Here is an 18,456-nt window from a genome sequence, read left to right on the forward strand (position 1 = left end):
AAAAAGGCAAAAAAGAGGCCAGGTGAGGTGGCTCATGCCTGTAATCCCAGCATTTTGGGAGGCCAAGGCGGGCTGATCACAAGGTTAGGAGTTTGAGACCAGTCTGACCAACACGTTGAAACCCTGTCTCTACTAAACATACAAAAATTAGCTGGGCGTGGTGGGGCGCGCCTGTAGTCCCAGCTACTCAGGAGGCTGAGGCAGGAGAATCGCTTGAACCCAGGAGGTGGAGCTTGCAGTGAGCTGAGATCGTGCCATTGCACTGCACCCTGGGTGACAGAACGAGACTATCTAAAAAAAAAAAAAAAAAAAAAAAAAAAGGCAAAAAAGAGGAAAAGTCCATTGATGTGGCAAACTTTGTTGTTGTCTTATTTTAATAAATTACTACAGTAATCCCAACCTTCAGCAACCACAACCCTGATCAGTCAGCAGCCATTGGCATTGAGGAAGATCCTTTAGCAGCAAAATGACTGCAACTTGCTGAAAGCTTATATGATTGTCAGCAGTTTTTAGCAACATAGTATTTTAAAATTTAAGTATGTACTTTTAAAAGTCACAATGCTATTGTGCCCTTAATAGACTTTAGCATAGAATAAACATAACTTTTATATGCACTGGGAAATTAAAAAATATGTGTGACTCACTTCACTATGATATTTGCTTTATTGTGGTGGTCTGGAACCAGACTCACAGTATCTCCGAAATATGCCCGTACTTGCAAAATAGGAAACATACCTTTATATAACCCCTGGATTCTGGTCCTATCCCCTTCAAAGCAACCAACTAACCATCCCTAAAACTGAAATAACAAAGTCTAGAAGTTTATGGAAAGAAGGGCATGTCATATAAAAGTTTATGGGGATGGATATAAGGAAAATTTTTGAATGATTTTGTAGGCAATAAAGATTACATGATATCAGCCGAGCACGGTGGCTCACGCCTGTAATCCCAGCACTTTGAGAGGCCAGGGCGGGCGGATCACGAGGGCAGGAGATGGAGACCATCCTGGCTAACACAGTGAAATCCCGTCTCTACTAAAAATACAAAAAATTAGCCGGGAGTGGTGGCGGGTGCCCCGTAGTCCCAGCTACTCTGAGGCTGAGGCAGGAGAATGGCGTGAACCCGGGAGGCGGAGCTTGCAGTGAGCCGAGATCGCGCCACAGCACTCCAGCTTGGGCCACAGAGCGAGATTCCGTCTCAAAACAAAAAAAAGATAACAGGATATCCTGTCAGTTCCCGGTTCTGGATTATCTGCTTCTATAGAGGTTAGTGCCCTTTAATGGTTTTGAGCTATTTTACACCTTAGTTTTTTTTTTTAGACACGGTCTCACTCTGTCACCAAGGCTAGAGAGCGGTGGTGCATGATCACAGCTCTCTGAAACCTCAATCTCCCCAGGCCAAGTGATCCTCCAATCTCAGCCTCTAGAGTAGCTGGGACTACAGGTGCACACCACCATGCCCGGCCAATTTTTTTTTTTTTTTTTTATTGATAGTATTTGTAGAGACAGGGTCTCCCCCATGTTGCTCAGGCTGGTCTGGAATGCTTGGACTCATGTGACCCTTTTACCTTGGCCTCCCAAAGTGCTGAGATTATAGGCGTGAACCACCGTGCCTGGCCATTTTACAACTTTGCGGGTTACAGAAACAGATAGTATTGCAAATGACTCATCCACAGCACTGCAAACAGGTTTCGTTTGATGGAACGCAAATGATTGCTACTCTGGAGATACTGACCAGTTTTGCATCTGTTGGTGAATTTATTTCAGCATTCCTGATTGCCTATGTAATCATGCATTTGTTGATTCTCCTTTGAGCCTGTTGTATCTTACTGATTCCTCATTTAATTAATGAATTAAATACTTGACATATGCTAATCTTATGTTTGTATGACAGTCATGATTTTAACTCAAAAAATTATCTTTTAACACAGGTGAATGCATAATGGAAAATATATAGCTTTAAATATTGTTATTACTAAAGACTGAATAAATGAACTTAATATATGAAATTAGAATAACAAAATAAAATGAAAGAAAAGCAGGGGAAAGAATTATTAAAATAAAAGCTGAGACCGGGTGCAGTGGCTCACACCTGTAATCCCAGCACTTTGGGAGGCCAAGGCGGGCAGATCACGAGGTCAAGAGATCGAGACCATCCTGGCTAACACGGTGAAACCCCGTCTCTACTAAAAAATACAAAAAACTAGCCGGGCGAGGTGGCGGGCGCCTGTAGTCCCAGCTACTCGGGAGGCTGAGGCAGGAGAATGGCGTGAACCCAGGAGGCGGAGCTTGCAGTGAGCTGAGATCTGGCCAGTGCACTCCAGCTTGGGTGACAGAGCGAGACTCCGTCTCAAAAAAAAAAAGCTGAAAGCTGAAATGAATGAAATGGGGGAGGGGTAGAGAAATAAATAAAAGCAAAAGTGCTACTTTCACTTTAATACAAATGACTAAATAAGTAAACCCTTAGCATGCTAAGTAGAAGACTAAAAAATACAACAATAAAAAAAGAAACCCCAAAACCAGTAGTAACAAGAAAGGTGATGGACCCTCAAATGCCAAAGTTATTAAAATATTTTAAAAAGAAAGTTAAATGGAATCATAGGGCCACATAATTGAAAATTTAGAGCAGAGTAAACGATTTTTTTTCTTTTGCTAAATATAAACTACTAAAACTGATCCAGATAAGATATACAACCTGAACAGATCAGTAATTACAGAAAATAATTGGGAAGTTTGTTAAGAATGTTACAGTGAAAAAGACTGTCAGCCAAGATAACAGAACAGATAATTTCTGAGATAGTCAAACTATTGCAGGTCACCGAAAAAGAAGAGAAGAGCTCCAGTGTATTTTTAGAGTTGCACAAGCTCCAATTTATTTTTAGAGTTGTGTAAGAAACAAGCAAAAATCAGAGATAGCACTAAAAAAGAAAACTAGAGACCAGCTGCATGTATGTGTATACAGTCGTTGCCACTTATCAACAGGGATCCATTCTGAGAGATACGGTGTGTAGCCTATGGTTCCTAGGCTAGAAATCCATACAGCACGTGAATGTGCTGAGTACTGTAGGTAATGGTAACACAATGGTAAGTACTTGTCTATCTAAATGTAACTAAACATAGAAAAGGTACTGCAGCCCAGGCGTGGTGTCTCGTGCCTGTAATCCCAGCACTTTTGGAGGCTGAGGTGGGTAGATCACTTGAGCCCAGGATTTCAAGACCAGCCTGGCAGCATGCCAACACCCATCTCTACAAAAAAAAATGTCGTGGTACATGCCTGTGGTCCCTTGGGAGCTACTTGGGAGGCTGAGGTGGGAGGATCACCTGATCCTGGGGAGGTCAAGACTGCAGTGAGGTGAGCTGTGATTGTGCCACTGCACTCCAGCCTGCGTGACAGAGTAAGACCCTATCTCAAAAACAAAACAAAACAAAACAAAAGTACAGTAAAAATATGATATAAAAGATAAAAATATGGTACACCTGTTTAGGACACTTATCATGAGTGGAGCTTGCAGGATTGGAAGTTGCTCTGGGTGAGTCAGTGAGTGAGCGGTGAGTGAATGTGAAGGCTTAGGTCATGACTATGTACTACTGCAGACCTTATAAACACTGTACACTTAGACTACTCTAAATTTATTTAAAAATTCTTTCTTCAGGCCGGGCGCGGTGGCTCAAGCCTGTAATCCCAGCACTTTGGGAGGCCGAGGCGGGCGGATCACAAGGTCAGGAGATCGAGACCATCCTGGCTAACACGGTGAAACCCCGTCTCTACTAAAAAATACAAAAAACTAGCCGGGCGAGGTGGCGGGCGCCTGTAGTCCCAGCTACCCGGGAGGCTGAGGCAGGAGAATGGCGTGAACCCAGGAGGCGGAGCTTGCAGTGAGCTGAGATCTGGCCAGTGCACTCCAGCTTGGGTGACAGAGCGAGACTCCGTCTCAAAAAAAAAAAAAAAAAAAAAATTCTTTCTTCAGTAGTAAATTAAGTATAGCTTATTGTAACTTTTTAACTTTATACATATATTAGTTATAAAGATTTTGACTCTTATCAACGTCTTTTGTAATAACACTCAGCTGAAAACATTGTACAACTGTACAAAAGTATACTTTCTTTATATCCTGATTCTATAAGCCTTTTCTATTTTTTTTTCTTTTACTTTTTCAACTTAAAAAAAAAAAAAAAAAACTAAGACACAAACATGCACATTAGCCTCAGCCTATGCAGGGTCAGGATCATCAAGATATCAGTAGGCAATAGAAATGTTTCAGCTCCATTATTATTATGAGATCACCATTGTAACATGCAGTCTGTTGTTGACCAAAATGCCATTACGCAGCAAATGGCTAGAGTTGTAAAACTTCCAGGTAAGATATTAGAAAATGAAATCCAGCAGTATTTTGGACGAATAATTCAACATGACCAAGAGGATTTGTTCCAGGAATGCAAGGTGACTTAACATACCAGGGTATATGCTATATGAATTCACTGTGTCAACATATTTAAGTGCAAAACCTAAATACTTGTGGCTAACAATTTTAAGAAGATATTTGATAAAATTCAGCAAGCTACCCTGATAAGTGAAATTGCATCAGTATTTTATATGAACTTATCAAAAGAATTACTATGAAAATATTAAGTCTTCTACTCAAAAACCTTTATTCAACTCCATTGTAAACATTATTCAGTCAAATTATTTAGTCTATTTTTATTATATAAGGTCTGTGTTTCTTCTTTTTTTTTTTTTTTTGAGGTGGAATTGCGCTCTGTCGCCCAGGCTGGAGTGCAGCGGCGCAATTTTGGCTCACTGCCGCCTCCACCTCTTGGGTTCAAGCGATTTCACTCTAAGTGAAAACTGGAGCAGAAGAAAATGACCTAAGTATATAAAAACCATTATCCAAAGGAGTGGTGTATATTACATTGGAAAATTCTAAAGTTAGAATTAGGAATCACAGCAAGGATGCCAGCTGTATCAGCGTTGTTTGGAGGTTCTGGCTAAAGCAACAGGACAAGAAAACAAAATAAGTAGTAAAAATATTCTAAGGGAAGAGATAAAACAATATGAAAATAAAAGACTATATCAGATAATTATAAATCATATTTATCGGAGACCAAGTATTTCTAATAAATACAATTCATTACTGAGAATTTTTCTTTAATATAGACAAATAAACTCTATTTTGGTTTTTCTTGATGTTTGCAACAAATGCAAAAATTCTTATTCACAATTATGATAAAATTATGGAATAATAAAAAAACACAGGGCCGGGCACGGTGGCTCACTCCTATAATCCCAGCACTTTGGGAGGCCGAGGCAGGCAGATCACTTGAGGCCGGGAGTGCAAGACCAGCCTGGCCAACATGGCGAAACCCCATCTCTAGTAAAAATACACACAAAAAAATTAGCCAGGAATGGTGGCAGGCGCCTATAATCCCAGCTACTCAAGAGGCTGAAGTGGGAGAATCGCTTGAACCCAGGGAGCCAAAATTGTGCCACTGCACTCCAGCCTGGGTGACACAGCGAGACTCCATCTCAAAAAAAAGAAACACAGACCTTATATAATAAAAATAGACTACATAATTTGATTGAATAATGTTTACAATAGGAGTTAAATAAAGGTTTTTGGGTAGAAGACGATATTTTCATAGTCATTCTTTTGATAAGTTCATATAAAATACTGATGCAATTTCAATAAAAATTTCCAAAAGGTTTTTTTTGGTGGGGGTGGCTTAGGTACTGGATAAAATAACAGTTCCTTTGGAAGAATAAATATCTAAGAATTGCTAAGAAAATTTTGGAAAATAATAGCTGGGGGAAGCGTTGTAAGTCTAAAAGATTAAGCTTACCTTAATGCTAATATGATCAAATAAGTGACGTTAGCAAGCCAGATCTTCTTCTGGAATCTCAGATCTCTAATCTTCCAGAATAAAGAAGTTCTAGAAGTATATTTGTGAACTTTATCTACATGAGTTAAATTAGGATTTCAGTTTTCAGGAAAATCATATTTAACAAATAGTTCTGGCATAAGCAGACAGTCAAACCTGTTCATCATAACATATAAATATGAGTTCTGGGCATGAGCTGTAATCCCAGCACTCTGGGAGGCTGAGGTGGGCAGATCACTGGAGGCCAGGAGTTTGAGACCAGCATGGCCAACATGGTGAAATCTCATCTCTACTAAAAATACAAAAATTAGCCAGGCATGGTGGCACATGCCTGTGATCCCAGCTACTTGGGAGGCTGAGGCAGGAGAATTGCCTGAGCCTGGGAGGCAGAGTGGGCAGTGAGCTGAGATCACACCACTGTACTCCAGGCTGGGCGACAGAGCCAGACTCCATCTCAAAACAAGAAAAAAAAGAAAGAAAGAAAGAAAAAAATTCTGGCTGCAGCAAGGAACCAACGAAAAACAAACAAGCAAGCAGGAAAAACACTAAAGGGAAAACCAATTTAATCTCAGGGGAAGGATGGATGTTCTTAGAAAATACAGGTGCCACAAATGAAGCTACAGGAGCATCTAACCACAGAAAAAGATAGTCATTTTTATATGGTGACAGCCCCACAAGTAAAGTCAAAACACAATGACAGGAGGGGAAGAAACTCAGCAATGTGTGACTGACGTCGGGTTAGTGTTCCCAACTTCCCAACAACCAAGGAGAAAAAGGAGGGAGTAAGAGTTCTAAGTTCATAGAAAAGAGAAGCACACATGGTCAACCAGCCTATGCAGAGATGTCTCAGAAAACGCAGACCACAACACCAGCTAGGGGAGTGCATAAAGGCCAGATAACCATTTTCACACAGCAGATTGACAAAACTTCCAAAGGTAGTTAGGCCCACATCATGGATGAGACTATCATTGTGAAAATTAATCCATATTTATGTAAGTACAAACTATGCAAGCTCCATGAAACTTACTCTTTTGAATCTACTTACAGAAAAAAAAAAAAAAGAGCAGAATATGAAAGCTTACTGGGGCAGTTTGTAATGGCAAAACTATTCCTCAAACAACCTTAATAATCATAATAGCAAGATGACGGACTAAAGCCTGGCATGTCTAAAACATTTGTTTAAAACAACTAGGTCTAGTTGTGTTGACCCACAGGACTGTCAATAGATGGAATAATCAAAGCAAGTTGCAGAGAAATGTGCAGACTATGATATAATTACTGTAAAACTAGGAAAACCTTTTCTATGTTATCTTTTGAGTCTACATATATTGGTAAGAATACAGAGCACCTAACATTACTTACCTTGGATGGGGTGAGAATATGGAGGGGCTGGAAGTTGTTGGCTTGGTGTTTGTACAATTCTGTGTGTAATTTATTCCAAAGAATAAGTTTTACTATTGTAGTTTGTAAAAAGACAAAACAACCAACAAATCAAATATGCATGTGTGTACATGTCCATGCATGTGTATGTATGTATGTGTATGTATATATATGGAAGGCAGCCGGTACGTAGAGATCTAAGGATGCAAAAAGAAATATAGAATATAAAAATATTATGCTTAATTAAACTACAACTTTATAACTGGAGTAGAAAACATATATACATAAGCATAAAAAAAGAGTGATGGGGCTGGGCGCGGTGGCTCACACCTGTAATCCCAGCACTTTGGGAGGCCGAGGTGGGCAGATCATGAGGTCAGGAGATTGAGACCATCCTGGCTACGGTGAAACCCTGTCTCTACTAAAAATACAAAAAATTAGCCGGCCATGGTGGTGGGCACCTACAGTCCCAGCTACTCAGGAGGCTGAGGCAGTAATGGTGTGAACCCGGGAGGTGGAGCTTGTAGTGAGCCCAGATTGCGCCACCGCACTCCAGACTGGGCGACAGTGCGAGACTCTGTCTCAAAAAAAAAAAAAAGATTGATAGGAAGTCCATCAAAGTGGTTACAGTCTGTATAGTTTGTATCTGGACAGTAAGATTATTAGTAACTTCTATTTTTTTCCTAGTAATATTCTGTTTTTCATATTTTCTATCTTGAATACACATTATAATCAGGAAAAAATCCTTTACAGTTGAAAAAAGTGGGAAAAAAGAAAGATGTAGAAACTAGGACCAGGACAATGGAAGTTTCCCAGCTGAAATTCAAAAGCAGAACAGTTTTCTAAAGGGTTGTAAGTAATGAGTTTAAAGTGACAAAATTATTTAAATCACTAACATTGTATACTGCAAGCCTTTTCTGTTTCCTACCAAAAACCATAGTTAATAACTCACTATTATCATTGATGATAGGAAAATAAAGAAATTATGGCAAATATAATATAGCAAGTCATCAAAATTGTGTTCAAATATTACGGATCAAAGAAAGAAGAATTAAAGCGGTAAAATGTATCTAAATATTCTCATAATATTCTAAATATGCTTCTGTCGCAAGAGTAACCTCCCCTTCTCATCAATCCTTGCTGACAGCAGAAATGAGTGCTATTACAACACTGGAGAATGGCTTAAGGTACAAATATGGGTGATTCTAGCTTGCTCTCTGGCACCACCTACTGATCAAACAACATCTCAACGGAAAACCGCACAATTTGAATTTTCCTCTTCTCAATACAACCTGTGCTCTGGAAAAAACCTAGGTACTCTCTCAGTCCACTCATCTGGGTTCTGCACAGATATTAACATTTCAAAAATGGCATTCTAGAAAATTCTGTCTTGTTAGTAGGAACTTTGATCATTTTTGCATCTAAACAGAAATGCCAGGATTGTCAGTCTGTTTCAAAATGAAAACGACAGTGGGATGGATCACTTTATCACGTTAGGTACTACATCTATTTAATGTGACTGTGGAGGAGGTAAGATGACTGTGTGACGTTTATGAGAGGATTAAAAACCTTTGCTGCTTCAGGTTGTTTTTGACTAATGACTCACACCCCATCATTCCCAAACCCGACCTTGGCTCTAAAGAATCATTAACATTCAGTATATTTTAATTCAGATATCAATTTATTAGGGAACCATTCATTTGCTGCTTATTAGCACTAAATATATATATTTTTTTTTGAGTCAAGTATCCATGTCACATTATGTAGAAAATGGTCCTTCATGCCAACAGACTTACATGTATAAAACATGAATACCCCCAAACTCTGGGGAGTATTCCAGAATGGGGCGAAAGAGAGGCTGGGAAGTACCATTTACTACACACATTTAATAAGATGGACAAAAACCTTTATCAGAGTTGGAAAATCAAGTTGGAAACAAACACATATATTCACTACTTAATGCATTTAATTCCAACCCCTCACTGGAATCACCTTGGTAACATTTAAGATTCTACAACAGTATGATGTGACGATTCAGAGGTGGTCTCAAAGTTGTTACAGTGTTAAAAAAATTATAGTAAGCAGTATAAAATTACAATTTATTATGGGGCCAGGGGGATTCACAGCCATCCTTAAAAATATTAAGAGCAAACCACGGCCAGGCATGGTGGTTCACACCTGTAATCCCAGCACTTTTGGGAGGCTGAGGTGGGCAGATCACTTGAGGTCAGGAGTTCAACATGATGAAACCCCGTCTCTATCAAATATACAAAAATTAGCCAGTCATGGTGTCGTACACCTGTGGTCCCAGCTACTCGGGAGGCTGAGGCACGAGAATCACTTGAACCTGGGAGGCTGATGTTGCAGTGAGCCAAGATCGCGCCACTGCACTCCAGCCTGGGAAACAGAGCGAGACTCCGTCTCAAAAACAAAACAAAACAAAGAAAACATGAGGAGCAAACCTTTTAGAGAATTCTACTTATGATTTCTTTTTCTCAGTTCCTTTCCCCCACTCCTTTTGTTTTGTAAGCACTAATCTGGTATGGAGTCAGCAGGACAGAGCAAAGCTGGATGGGCTGCCCCTTGAATGATGGAGTAGGTCTGCTTGGGTAGTTCTTGCTGGGAAGAGGAGGAGAAGACCGGCGGCGCCGTGGTGGCCACTGCGATGTTCTGGCCTCCATCGCTCACCACTGTCACTTCTGCTGTCCCCTCCTGAATCAAGGCGTTTAAGCCTTCAAAGTCAGTGCAAGTAATACCCGAACTGGTGATGAAAGTCTGATTGCCAGAGCCTTCCTGGGGGCCACCTGGGGCCGTGGGGATGAGAGTCTGGTGCAGAGTGGCTCCTTCCGTCTGGTCGTGAGTGGTCAGCAGGACAGCCGGCTGGGTCATTGCGCCCGCCTCGCTCGGACACCGTGAGGACTGAGGCGGGGCGATCAGACTGACCTGGCGCAGGATCTGCAGCCGGCTGTTGGCTGGGAGTTCCTCTGGGTTCTGGGCCACCAAGGCAGGCGGGACGATGTTCACTGCAGCGGCGGCAGCCTGGACGATGGTGTTCGCCTGTGGCACCTGATGCCCGACGATGATTTTGACTCTTCCCTCGCTGAACTGGGGCACTTGGCTGGGCTGGAGGGGTACCTGGAGGTGTCCCACAGTGAGGGGCGTGGCGGGCTGCTTGCTGGGGTCGATCTGAAACTGGAGGACGGTCACGTCCGAGTTCTTACTTTCATTGTACTCACTGTGCTGTCTCTTGTGGCTGCGAAGCGAGTCCTCCCGCATGAAGGAGGCATCGCATATATCGCAGTGGAAAGTCTTCTTGGCATCCAGCTTGGCCACCTGCCGGCTGCTCTGCCTGCCGGTGTCCTTCCTCTCCAGAGCCTCAGTCTTAACCATGTCCGCATGGAACTTCTTCATGTGCTTGCTCAGGTTGCTAGGCTGTTTGGTGTCGAAGCTGCAGTAGTTGCACTTGAAAGGGCGGTCGGTGCAGTGGATGCGCTCGTGGATGCGCAGGGCAGCCTTGCTGGAGCAGGAGTAGCTGCATTCCGAGCACTTCTCAGGATGCTCCGACTGGTGCACGCGGCTGTGCTTCCGGAGGGTGGCTTTGCTGTCACCCAGGAAGTCGCAGTGCGGACACTTGAAGTTATTCCCGCTGTGCTTGATGCGGATGTGCGACTTGAGGTTCCCCTTCATGGTGCAGCGGACATTGCAGAACTCGCACTTGAAAGGCTTCTCCCCTGAGTGCACCCGCATGTGCCTTTTCAAGTCCGAGCTGATTTTGAACTTGGCGCTACAGAGCCAGCACTGGAAGGGGGCGTCCCCTGTCAACACAAGGTGAGTTTCGATAAGAACAGGCAGGCAACAACCACAGCGGATCCCCCCGAAGCACACACCAGAAAATCGCTTATACAAGGTGGGTGGGTGCAGACCTTCTAACTGCAGCTTCTAGCAGCCCCTGGGAGTGGGGCAAGAGGGGCAGGGTTTCTTTTTCTTTCCCTAGACCCAAACCACCACCACCGGCATCAAACCCAGAAGAAAAATGGGAGATCGAAAAGAGCAATTTAATTGTCCCAGATAAAATAAGATTTACAAGTATACTTGTTATATTCTTTAAAACACTCAAACTATCTTTCATACTGTTAATGTGCCCACTCGGCTAGTTAATGGTTCACAGTTGAAGACTTTGGCACAACCCGCTGATTTTGATTGAGTTACATGTTGTAACAGATTCAACAATACATTTTCGAACGGGTCAGCTCCGTGCTGCACTCATTGGAGTATGGTTTTACAATGATTGAAACACCCAGCTTCTATTTCATGCAGATCTTTATTAATAAAGATGTGTTTATTGCACAAAATTTATTTATCCCATATTGCCAGCTGCGTTCTTTATTTGTGAAGTTACAAAATCCAGCTGCTTGATTTTTTAAAAAAAATTCATATTCGCTGAAAGATGAGCAAGGCAAGTGAAACTGCAAAGATCTGAATGTATATCATATTCCAAATTTACTTCCTCAATGAATGCCAAGTCCAAATTATCGGAGGCAATGACAATTCAAGCAAATTGGCGACCCCTCATTTCAATATTGTTTAAGTAAGCAAAATAGCAGCTAATATTCTTCAGTGGCTTCCGGGATGGCAGGCGCTATGCTGAGCACTCCACAAGCATGGTCTCGCTTGATGCTGGGAAGATGGCCCTGTGGTGGGTACTATTATTAATATTGTTTTTCAACACAGTTACACAGAGAAGGCTGAGACCCAGAGAGACTACATAACTTGTTCTTGGTCACCCAGTAGTGCAAAGCAGGGCTTGGATTCCAATCCAGGCTGACTCCAAATCTGGTATCTTTAGATGCTAGGTAATTATCTGTACATATAACAGATGTTTGCTTTCTTAGGACATAAACCCACAAGACTGGGATGGTGTTCCAGCTTTTTGACATAGGATCTGCTACTTCACCATGAGCTGCTTAAAGAATGCAAACAAAGATGGCAGGGGGCAATTGAACAAGCTTCTAGAACACTGAGAGGCCTAAACATAAACCTAAAAAAATGCTTTGTATGACTGAATACCACCAAGATCATGCATACTAAACTCTAGAACAAGGAACAATAAGCTACAGCCTCTGGGCTAGATCCTACCCACAGTCTGTTTCTATTAATAAAGTTTTACTGAAACACAGCCACGCATATTTGTTTACATATGGTTACTTGCCTGCCGTAATGGTAGAGGTGAGTATTTGTGACAGATACTGCATGGCCCACAAAGTCTAAAATATTTACTATCTGGCCCTTTCAGAAAAAGGGCCTTTTGCTGCCTTAGAATGTTGTTCTTAACCTTTTTTATGCCATTACCCCTTTTTGGCAGTTTAGTGAAGTCCATGGAACCCTTCTTAGATAATATTTTAAATGTACCAAAAAAACTAAAAGAAAAACCAATAGGAATATAAAAGAAACCAATTATATTAAAATAGTTATTAAAGAAAAAAACTGTGATATGCCAATGTGTGTGTTTCATTAATGTGTTCAAGAATCAGTCTAGTGGCAGGTCTAGTAACTACAGTCATTTCTAAATAAAGAGGAGTGTAAAAGATATTTTACTCTATCTGCAGCAATCATTATGAAGAGATTTTTGATTTTCACTGGCGACATGCACTGTTATCAGATTGGTTGCCTGTTTTCATAATTGAAGAACATGTCAAATTTCAATACAGGCTAGTGAAAATGAAGACTTTTTTTTTTTTTTTTTTTTTTTCCCCATCCAAGGACCTCCCTCCCAAATCTACTCATGGATTTCTCAGGGGCAGACATCTGTAGACTCAAAGTCAGAATCCTTGCTCCAGAATGTTTTACGAGGTTTTCCAGTTACATCCCTGCCAAAATTATAGCGACAGTCTTTTTTCACTTTTTTAGCAATCTGCAGAGGTGAGACCCAGAAAATCCAGAAAACCAAATCTCACAGCTAAGTTGCAGAGCTTAACAACACTCTTTGGCATGAAAGCAAAGGTTATAAATTCCTTTGTCTTTTTTTAAAATTTAACCATAAACATTACTTTAATGAAGTATACTGGTCAAATAGTCCCACTGGACACTAAGGTTTTCAAACCTAATGACTCTGTTCATTCTTGCCTACTACCTGATTCCCACTGTGTCTGGCACATAGTGAGGTTTAAAGAATGTTGGATGAATAAGCAACATACATTTAAGTTGACAGATCTTCCTTGAGTTTGGGTTGCTACTCAAACAAATGTTGATGTAGTCTATCAAATCAACGAAAGGGTAAAAACAAATTCCTATTAATTTACAGTTTTACAAGTGCCACAGATTTATAAAAGGGAAAATGAACATTCCACGAAGACCATGCATAAATAGCACACATTTAAATTTTTGAAAAACACACCTTTTCTAGACCAATTTAAAGATGCTGCTATAAATAGTAACTTCAGCCTTATAAATCAAAATGAACCATTTATTTTCATACATGAATTGTTCAGCTTCTCTAACTTAGGCTGGGGGAAATTTCTGAAGCAAATCAGTTGGGCATCGATTATGCCAATGTCTTAACTTGCTGTAGATTACTAAAATGTTCCCACATCTCCCCACCTCCCACCCCTCCTTGTAGCACAGCCTCTGCCATGTATGTCATTAGGCATGTTCTCCCATGATCCGTGACAAAAGCCTCAACCTTACCATTGGATTTGGCCAAAGGTATGTTTAGTCACTTGAAACAAATAATGGCTTGAAATGGACTTGTGCACTGGGGCTTGCTTGCTTACACCTCGGTCATGACCGTGAGGTCAATCCTGGCCTAACTACTGCCGGTCTCAGGAGAAGACCAAGAGACACATGGAGCAGAGCTGATTTCCTCAGCCAAGGCCAGTGGACAGCCAGTCCATAACCAGCAGATCCTCAGACTAATAAGAGAGCCCAGCCAAGGTCAGCTGGTTTTGCCCAGCTGATCCTCACACGTGAACAGAAAAAGCATATTGCATCTATTGAGGTTTTGTGGGCTATTACACTGCATCACTGTGACAACAGACAATGGATACAGATACAGGTATCTAGAAAAAGGGTGATGCCATAACAGAGAACCAAAATACAACCCATTTGAGATTGGGTTGCATGTGGAGGCTGGAAAAATGACAATGCACACTACTTAATGGCAAACATTTGGTAAGACTGTCACTCGCGGTAGCTTAGAAGACAGAAAATGTACATAATGAGTTTTGGACTTGAATAAAGAGATAAATTCTAGGCAGAATAGTGAAAGTGTCTTATAAGCTGCATATGATAAAAGACTACAAGAAAGAGACAAACTCAAAAAAAGAACTGGACATTTTCTAAGTAGAATTTAGAAGGAAGATAGAAAGTCAAAGATTTACTGGATATAGTTTCTCATCTCCAGCCAGCTTCTCCAGCCAGCTTTCCCAAGTAAGACAAAAGTCTGAGACAAAGACCATATCTAAGAAATCAGTCTCAGAGTGAAGACCAAATCTGAAATAAGGGGTCTAAATGTAAGACTCTTTATTAAAATCTCCAAAAGGGAATTAAGAATGGTGAGAATGAAGTTGGTGCCAAGTATGTTCTCTCAGCTGGACAAAGGACTCTTAAAACCCACAGATGGTTAAATGCCAAAAGTACCTATAATTGAGTTTAGAAGAAGAGGCAAGATTCCAAAAGAATTGTGGGTATCACTTTTGGCAAATGGATACATAGGAAACTCACATAGTTTTTAAAGACAGCTCTACCAGCAACACTGTCACCAGCCTTACTAAAACAAAAGGTAAAAGACCTCTAGCTTTTGGCAGACAGGAAGCAAGCTGAGAAAGTTTCTCAAAGGTACATTTTGCAATCTTTTTTAGAAGTAGCTTAGGAAAGTGATGGAAAGGATGCTCCAATGGCAGGGTTAAGAACCAAAGAGCTGAGCCAAGGCCTAATCAAGAAACATTCCCTATCCCCTGAGTAGGGGGAACCTGGGAACATGTGCTCAGAAGAATTTCAGAAATGCTATGGACCAGGGACTGACAAATGCCTCCTGTTCTTCTTTTCTTTCTTTCTTCTTCCTTCCTTCCTTCCTTCCTTCCTGTCTCTCTCTTTCTTTCTTTCTTTCTTTCTTTCTTTCTTTCTTTCTTTCTCTCTCTCTTTCTCTCTCTCTTTCTCTTTCTTTCTTTCTTTCTTTCTTTCTTTCTTTCTTTCTCTTTCCTTTTAATTATACTTTAAGTTCTGGGATACATGTGCAGAATGTGCAGGTTTGTTACACAGGTATACATATGCCATGGTGGTTTGCTGCACCCATCAACCCATCATCTACATTAGGTATTTCTCCTAATGCTATCCCTCCCCTACCCCCCAACCCCTTGACAGGCCCTGGTGTGTGATGTTCCCCTCCCTGTGTCCGTGTGTTCTCATTGTTCAACTCCCACTTATGAGTGAGAACATGTAGTGTTTGGTTTTCTGTTCCTGTGTTAGTTTGCTAAGAATGATGGTTTCCAGCTTCATCCATGTCCCTGCAAAGGACATGAACTCAACCTTTTTTATGGCTGCATAGTATTCCATAGTGTCTATGTGTCATATTTTCTTTATCCAGTCTATCATTGATGGGCATTTGGGTTGGTTCCAAGTCTTTGCTATTGTGAATACTGCTGCAATAAATATACATGTGTATGTGTCTTATACTACTTTCAAATGGTAGAATTATGGTAATTATTTTGGGTTTTTGTTTTACCATTGTATATTGGGTGTATCAGGACAGACAACTTGTTTTTTATTTCAATCATCTCTAGATGAAGATAAACCATATCCAGACCCAAGGGAGATCACACAACTGTGGTCTTTAAGGCTGATCCTATGACTGTATGAGACTTGTGGGGTTCTTGGGAAAGTGTGAATGCATTTTGCTTGTCAGAGAGATGTGAATGATGGTGAGGATAAAGGTGGACTATGGTTGTTTGCAAAAATGGTCCCAATTCAGCCCGGCGAGGTGGCTCACGCCTGTAATCCTAGCACTTTGGGAGGTTGAGGCGGGCAGATTGCCTGAACTCAGGAGTTTGAGACCAGCCTGGGCAACATGGTGGAACTCCATCTCTACTAAAATACAAAAGATTAGCCAGGCATGGCAGCATGCGCCCATAATCCCAGCTACTCAGGAGGCTGGGACAGGATAATCACTTGAACCCAGGAGGTGGAAGTTGCAGTGAGCTGAGATCGCGCCACTGCACTCCAGCCTGGGTGACAGAGCGAGACTCCATCTCAAAAAAAAAAAAAAAAAAGGCCCCAATTCTTCACCTTCCCTGCATCCCTGACCTTTGCCACGTAACACTGTGATGACCTCTCACTGTAGGTGAGCTCAGTCCCACCCTTGACACCAGGATGAAACATGTGACTTGCCTTAGCCAATGTGATGCTTAACAGCTTACAGAAGCAAAGACTTGAAATGGGCTTACACTGGGGCTTCCTTGCTTGCACCTCTGCCATCCTCATGAGAAGGACAAGCCTCGGTTAGTCCATGGTCCCAGGAGGACGATGAGAGATGCACAGAACACAGCCAGATTGCCTCAGCCAAGGCCAGTGGACAGCCAGCTAGCCCACGGCCAGCAGATCCCCAGGCAAATCTGGAAGGCACCCAGCCTTCCCCACACATGTGGTTAAGCCAAGCCAAGATCAACAGAGTTGTCCAGTCAACTTCCTGCTGACCTAAAGTATGTTAGCAACAAATGTTTATTATACAACACTGAGATTTCATGGTTGTTATCGCAGCATTATTGAATCATTATCTAACTGATACACCACAAGAAAGAAGTATGTAATTTGTTGAGTTACCTACTCTGCTAATTTTGCTGAATGTTTTTTGGTCAAGCTGCTCCATGCTGAACTAGAGTGTGCTTCAAAAATGACTGGAATGCCTAATCATTATGCAGAATTTATCAAAGATACATGGCTTATACCTGTATTTTATTTTGTGTGCCTCCTCAATTACATACTTTACAAGTGAATACGTTATAAAGTTATATAAAGAGATATACATATGTATAAAGCTATAAACTTCACGGTTTTCTCCTATTTTACTGAGAAAGGCTCTTCAAGGCAGCTGAAAAGCAAAACTGCAAATGGGCCAAGCACAGTGGCTCACGCCTGTAATCCCAGCGCTTTGGGAGGCTGAGGTGGGCAGACACTTGAGGTCAGGAGTTTAAGACTAGCCTGACCAATATGGCAAAACCCCATCTCTACTAAAAAATAGAAAAAGTTAGCCGGGCATGGTACAACATGCCTGTAATCCCAGCACTTTGGGAGGTTGTGGTGGGCAGACCACTTGAGGTCAGGAGTTCAAGACCAGCCTGACCAATATGGCAAAATCCCATCTCTGCTAAAAATACAAAAAATTAGCTGGGTGTGGTGCAACACACCTGTAATCCCAGCTTCTTGGGAGGCTGAGGCACAAGAATTGCTTGAGCCTGGGAGGTGGAGGTTGCAGTGAGCTGAGATAGCGCCACTGCACTCCAGTCAGGGCAACAGAGCGAGACAAAACAACAACAACAACAACAACAAAACAAAACTGCAAACAACGGGATGAGCAAAGGTTCCAACTCGATTTCTTCCATCGTGGCTGAATGCTTTAAGGTGATTATGATTTATGCCATAGGAAGTGTAGAGAGCAAAGAACAGGCGGGACTCACCCGTGTGGGATCGCAGGTGGACGGTGAGCTGGCTGGAGTTGCGGCTGGCGTAGGGGCAGATCTGGCATTTGAAGGGCCGCTCGTCCGAGTGGATCCGCAGGTGCTTGTTGAGGCTGCTGCTGTCGGCAGCGGCGTAGTCACACGTCTTACACTTGTAGGGCTTCACGCCCGTGTGGCACCGCATGTGAGTTTTCAGCTTGTCCTTCCGGCTAAAGCACTTGCCACAGACTTCACACTTATGAGGTTTGTCTCCTTCAAACACACACACACACAGATGGCAGCAGGAAACAAGATTAAAAAAGGAAAAGGCTTATTTCCCACTGCCTTACGAGAAAAGTCATATACAACCACCAAAGAATATCCAGAAAACCCTGAAACACTGGGTGGATGATTGGCAAAGAGCTAACATCTTGGGAGAGGGGAATTTTCTTCCATTTTCCTTATTGATATTACTTGAATTTTTAAAATGATGAATATGAATTTCTTATAAATTTTTTATAAATTAAAAATAGAAGGCAATTAAAATAAAATTT

General features: G+C 41.7%; 1 protein-coding gene across 3 annotated transcripts in view; it reads right to left on the bottom strand.

Moving 5' to 3' along the window:
* ZFP64 (ZFP64 zinc finger protein) overlaps positions 1–18,456 on the bottom strand; it is a 99,467-nt gene that overhangs the window by 48,927 nt on the left and 32,084 nt on the right. The window contains exons 5-6 of one of the 3 annotated variants that reach the window (XM_033186760.1): positions 17,924–18,175; positions 8,915–11,071 (exon numbers count right to left, since the gene is read on the bottom strand). In XM_033186760.1, coding sequence (XP_033042651.1) covers positions 9,789–11,071; positions 17,924–18,175 — 1,535 coding nt within the window. In that variant the 3' untranslated portion in view covers positions 8,915–9,788. Of the gene's footprint in view, positions 1–8,914; positions 11,072–17,923; positions 18,176–18,456 lie in introns of those variants that run through there. The other 2 variants (XM_033186761.1, XM_033186762.1) reach the window with 2 other exon arrangements.

This window comes from Trachypithecus francoisi, unplaced genomic scaffold, assembly GCF_009764315.1.
Source record: "Trachypithecus francoisi isolate TF-2019V2 unplaced genomic scaffold, Tfra_2.0 Lachesis_group21, whole genome shotgun sequence".
Classification (NCBI taxonomy): domain Eukaryota; kingdom Metazoa; phylum Chordata; class Mammalia; order Primates; family Cercopithecidae; genus Trachypithecus; species Trachypithecus francoisi.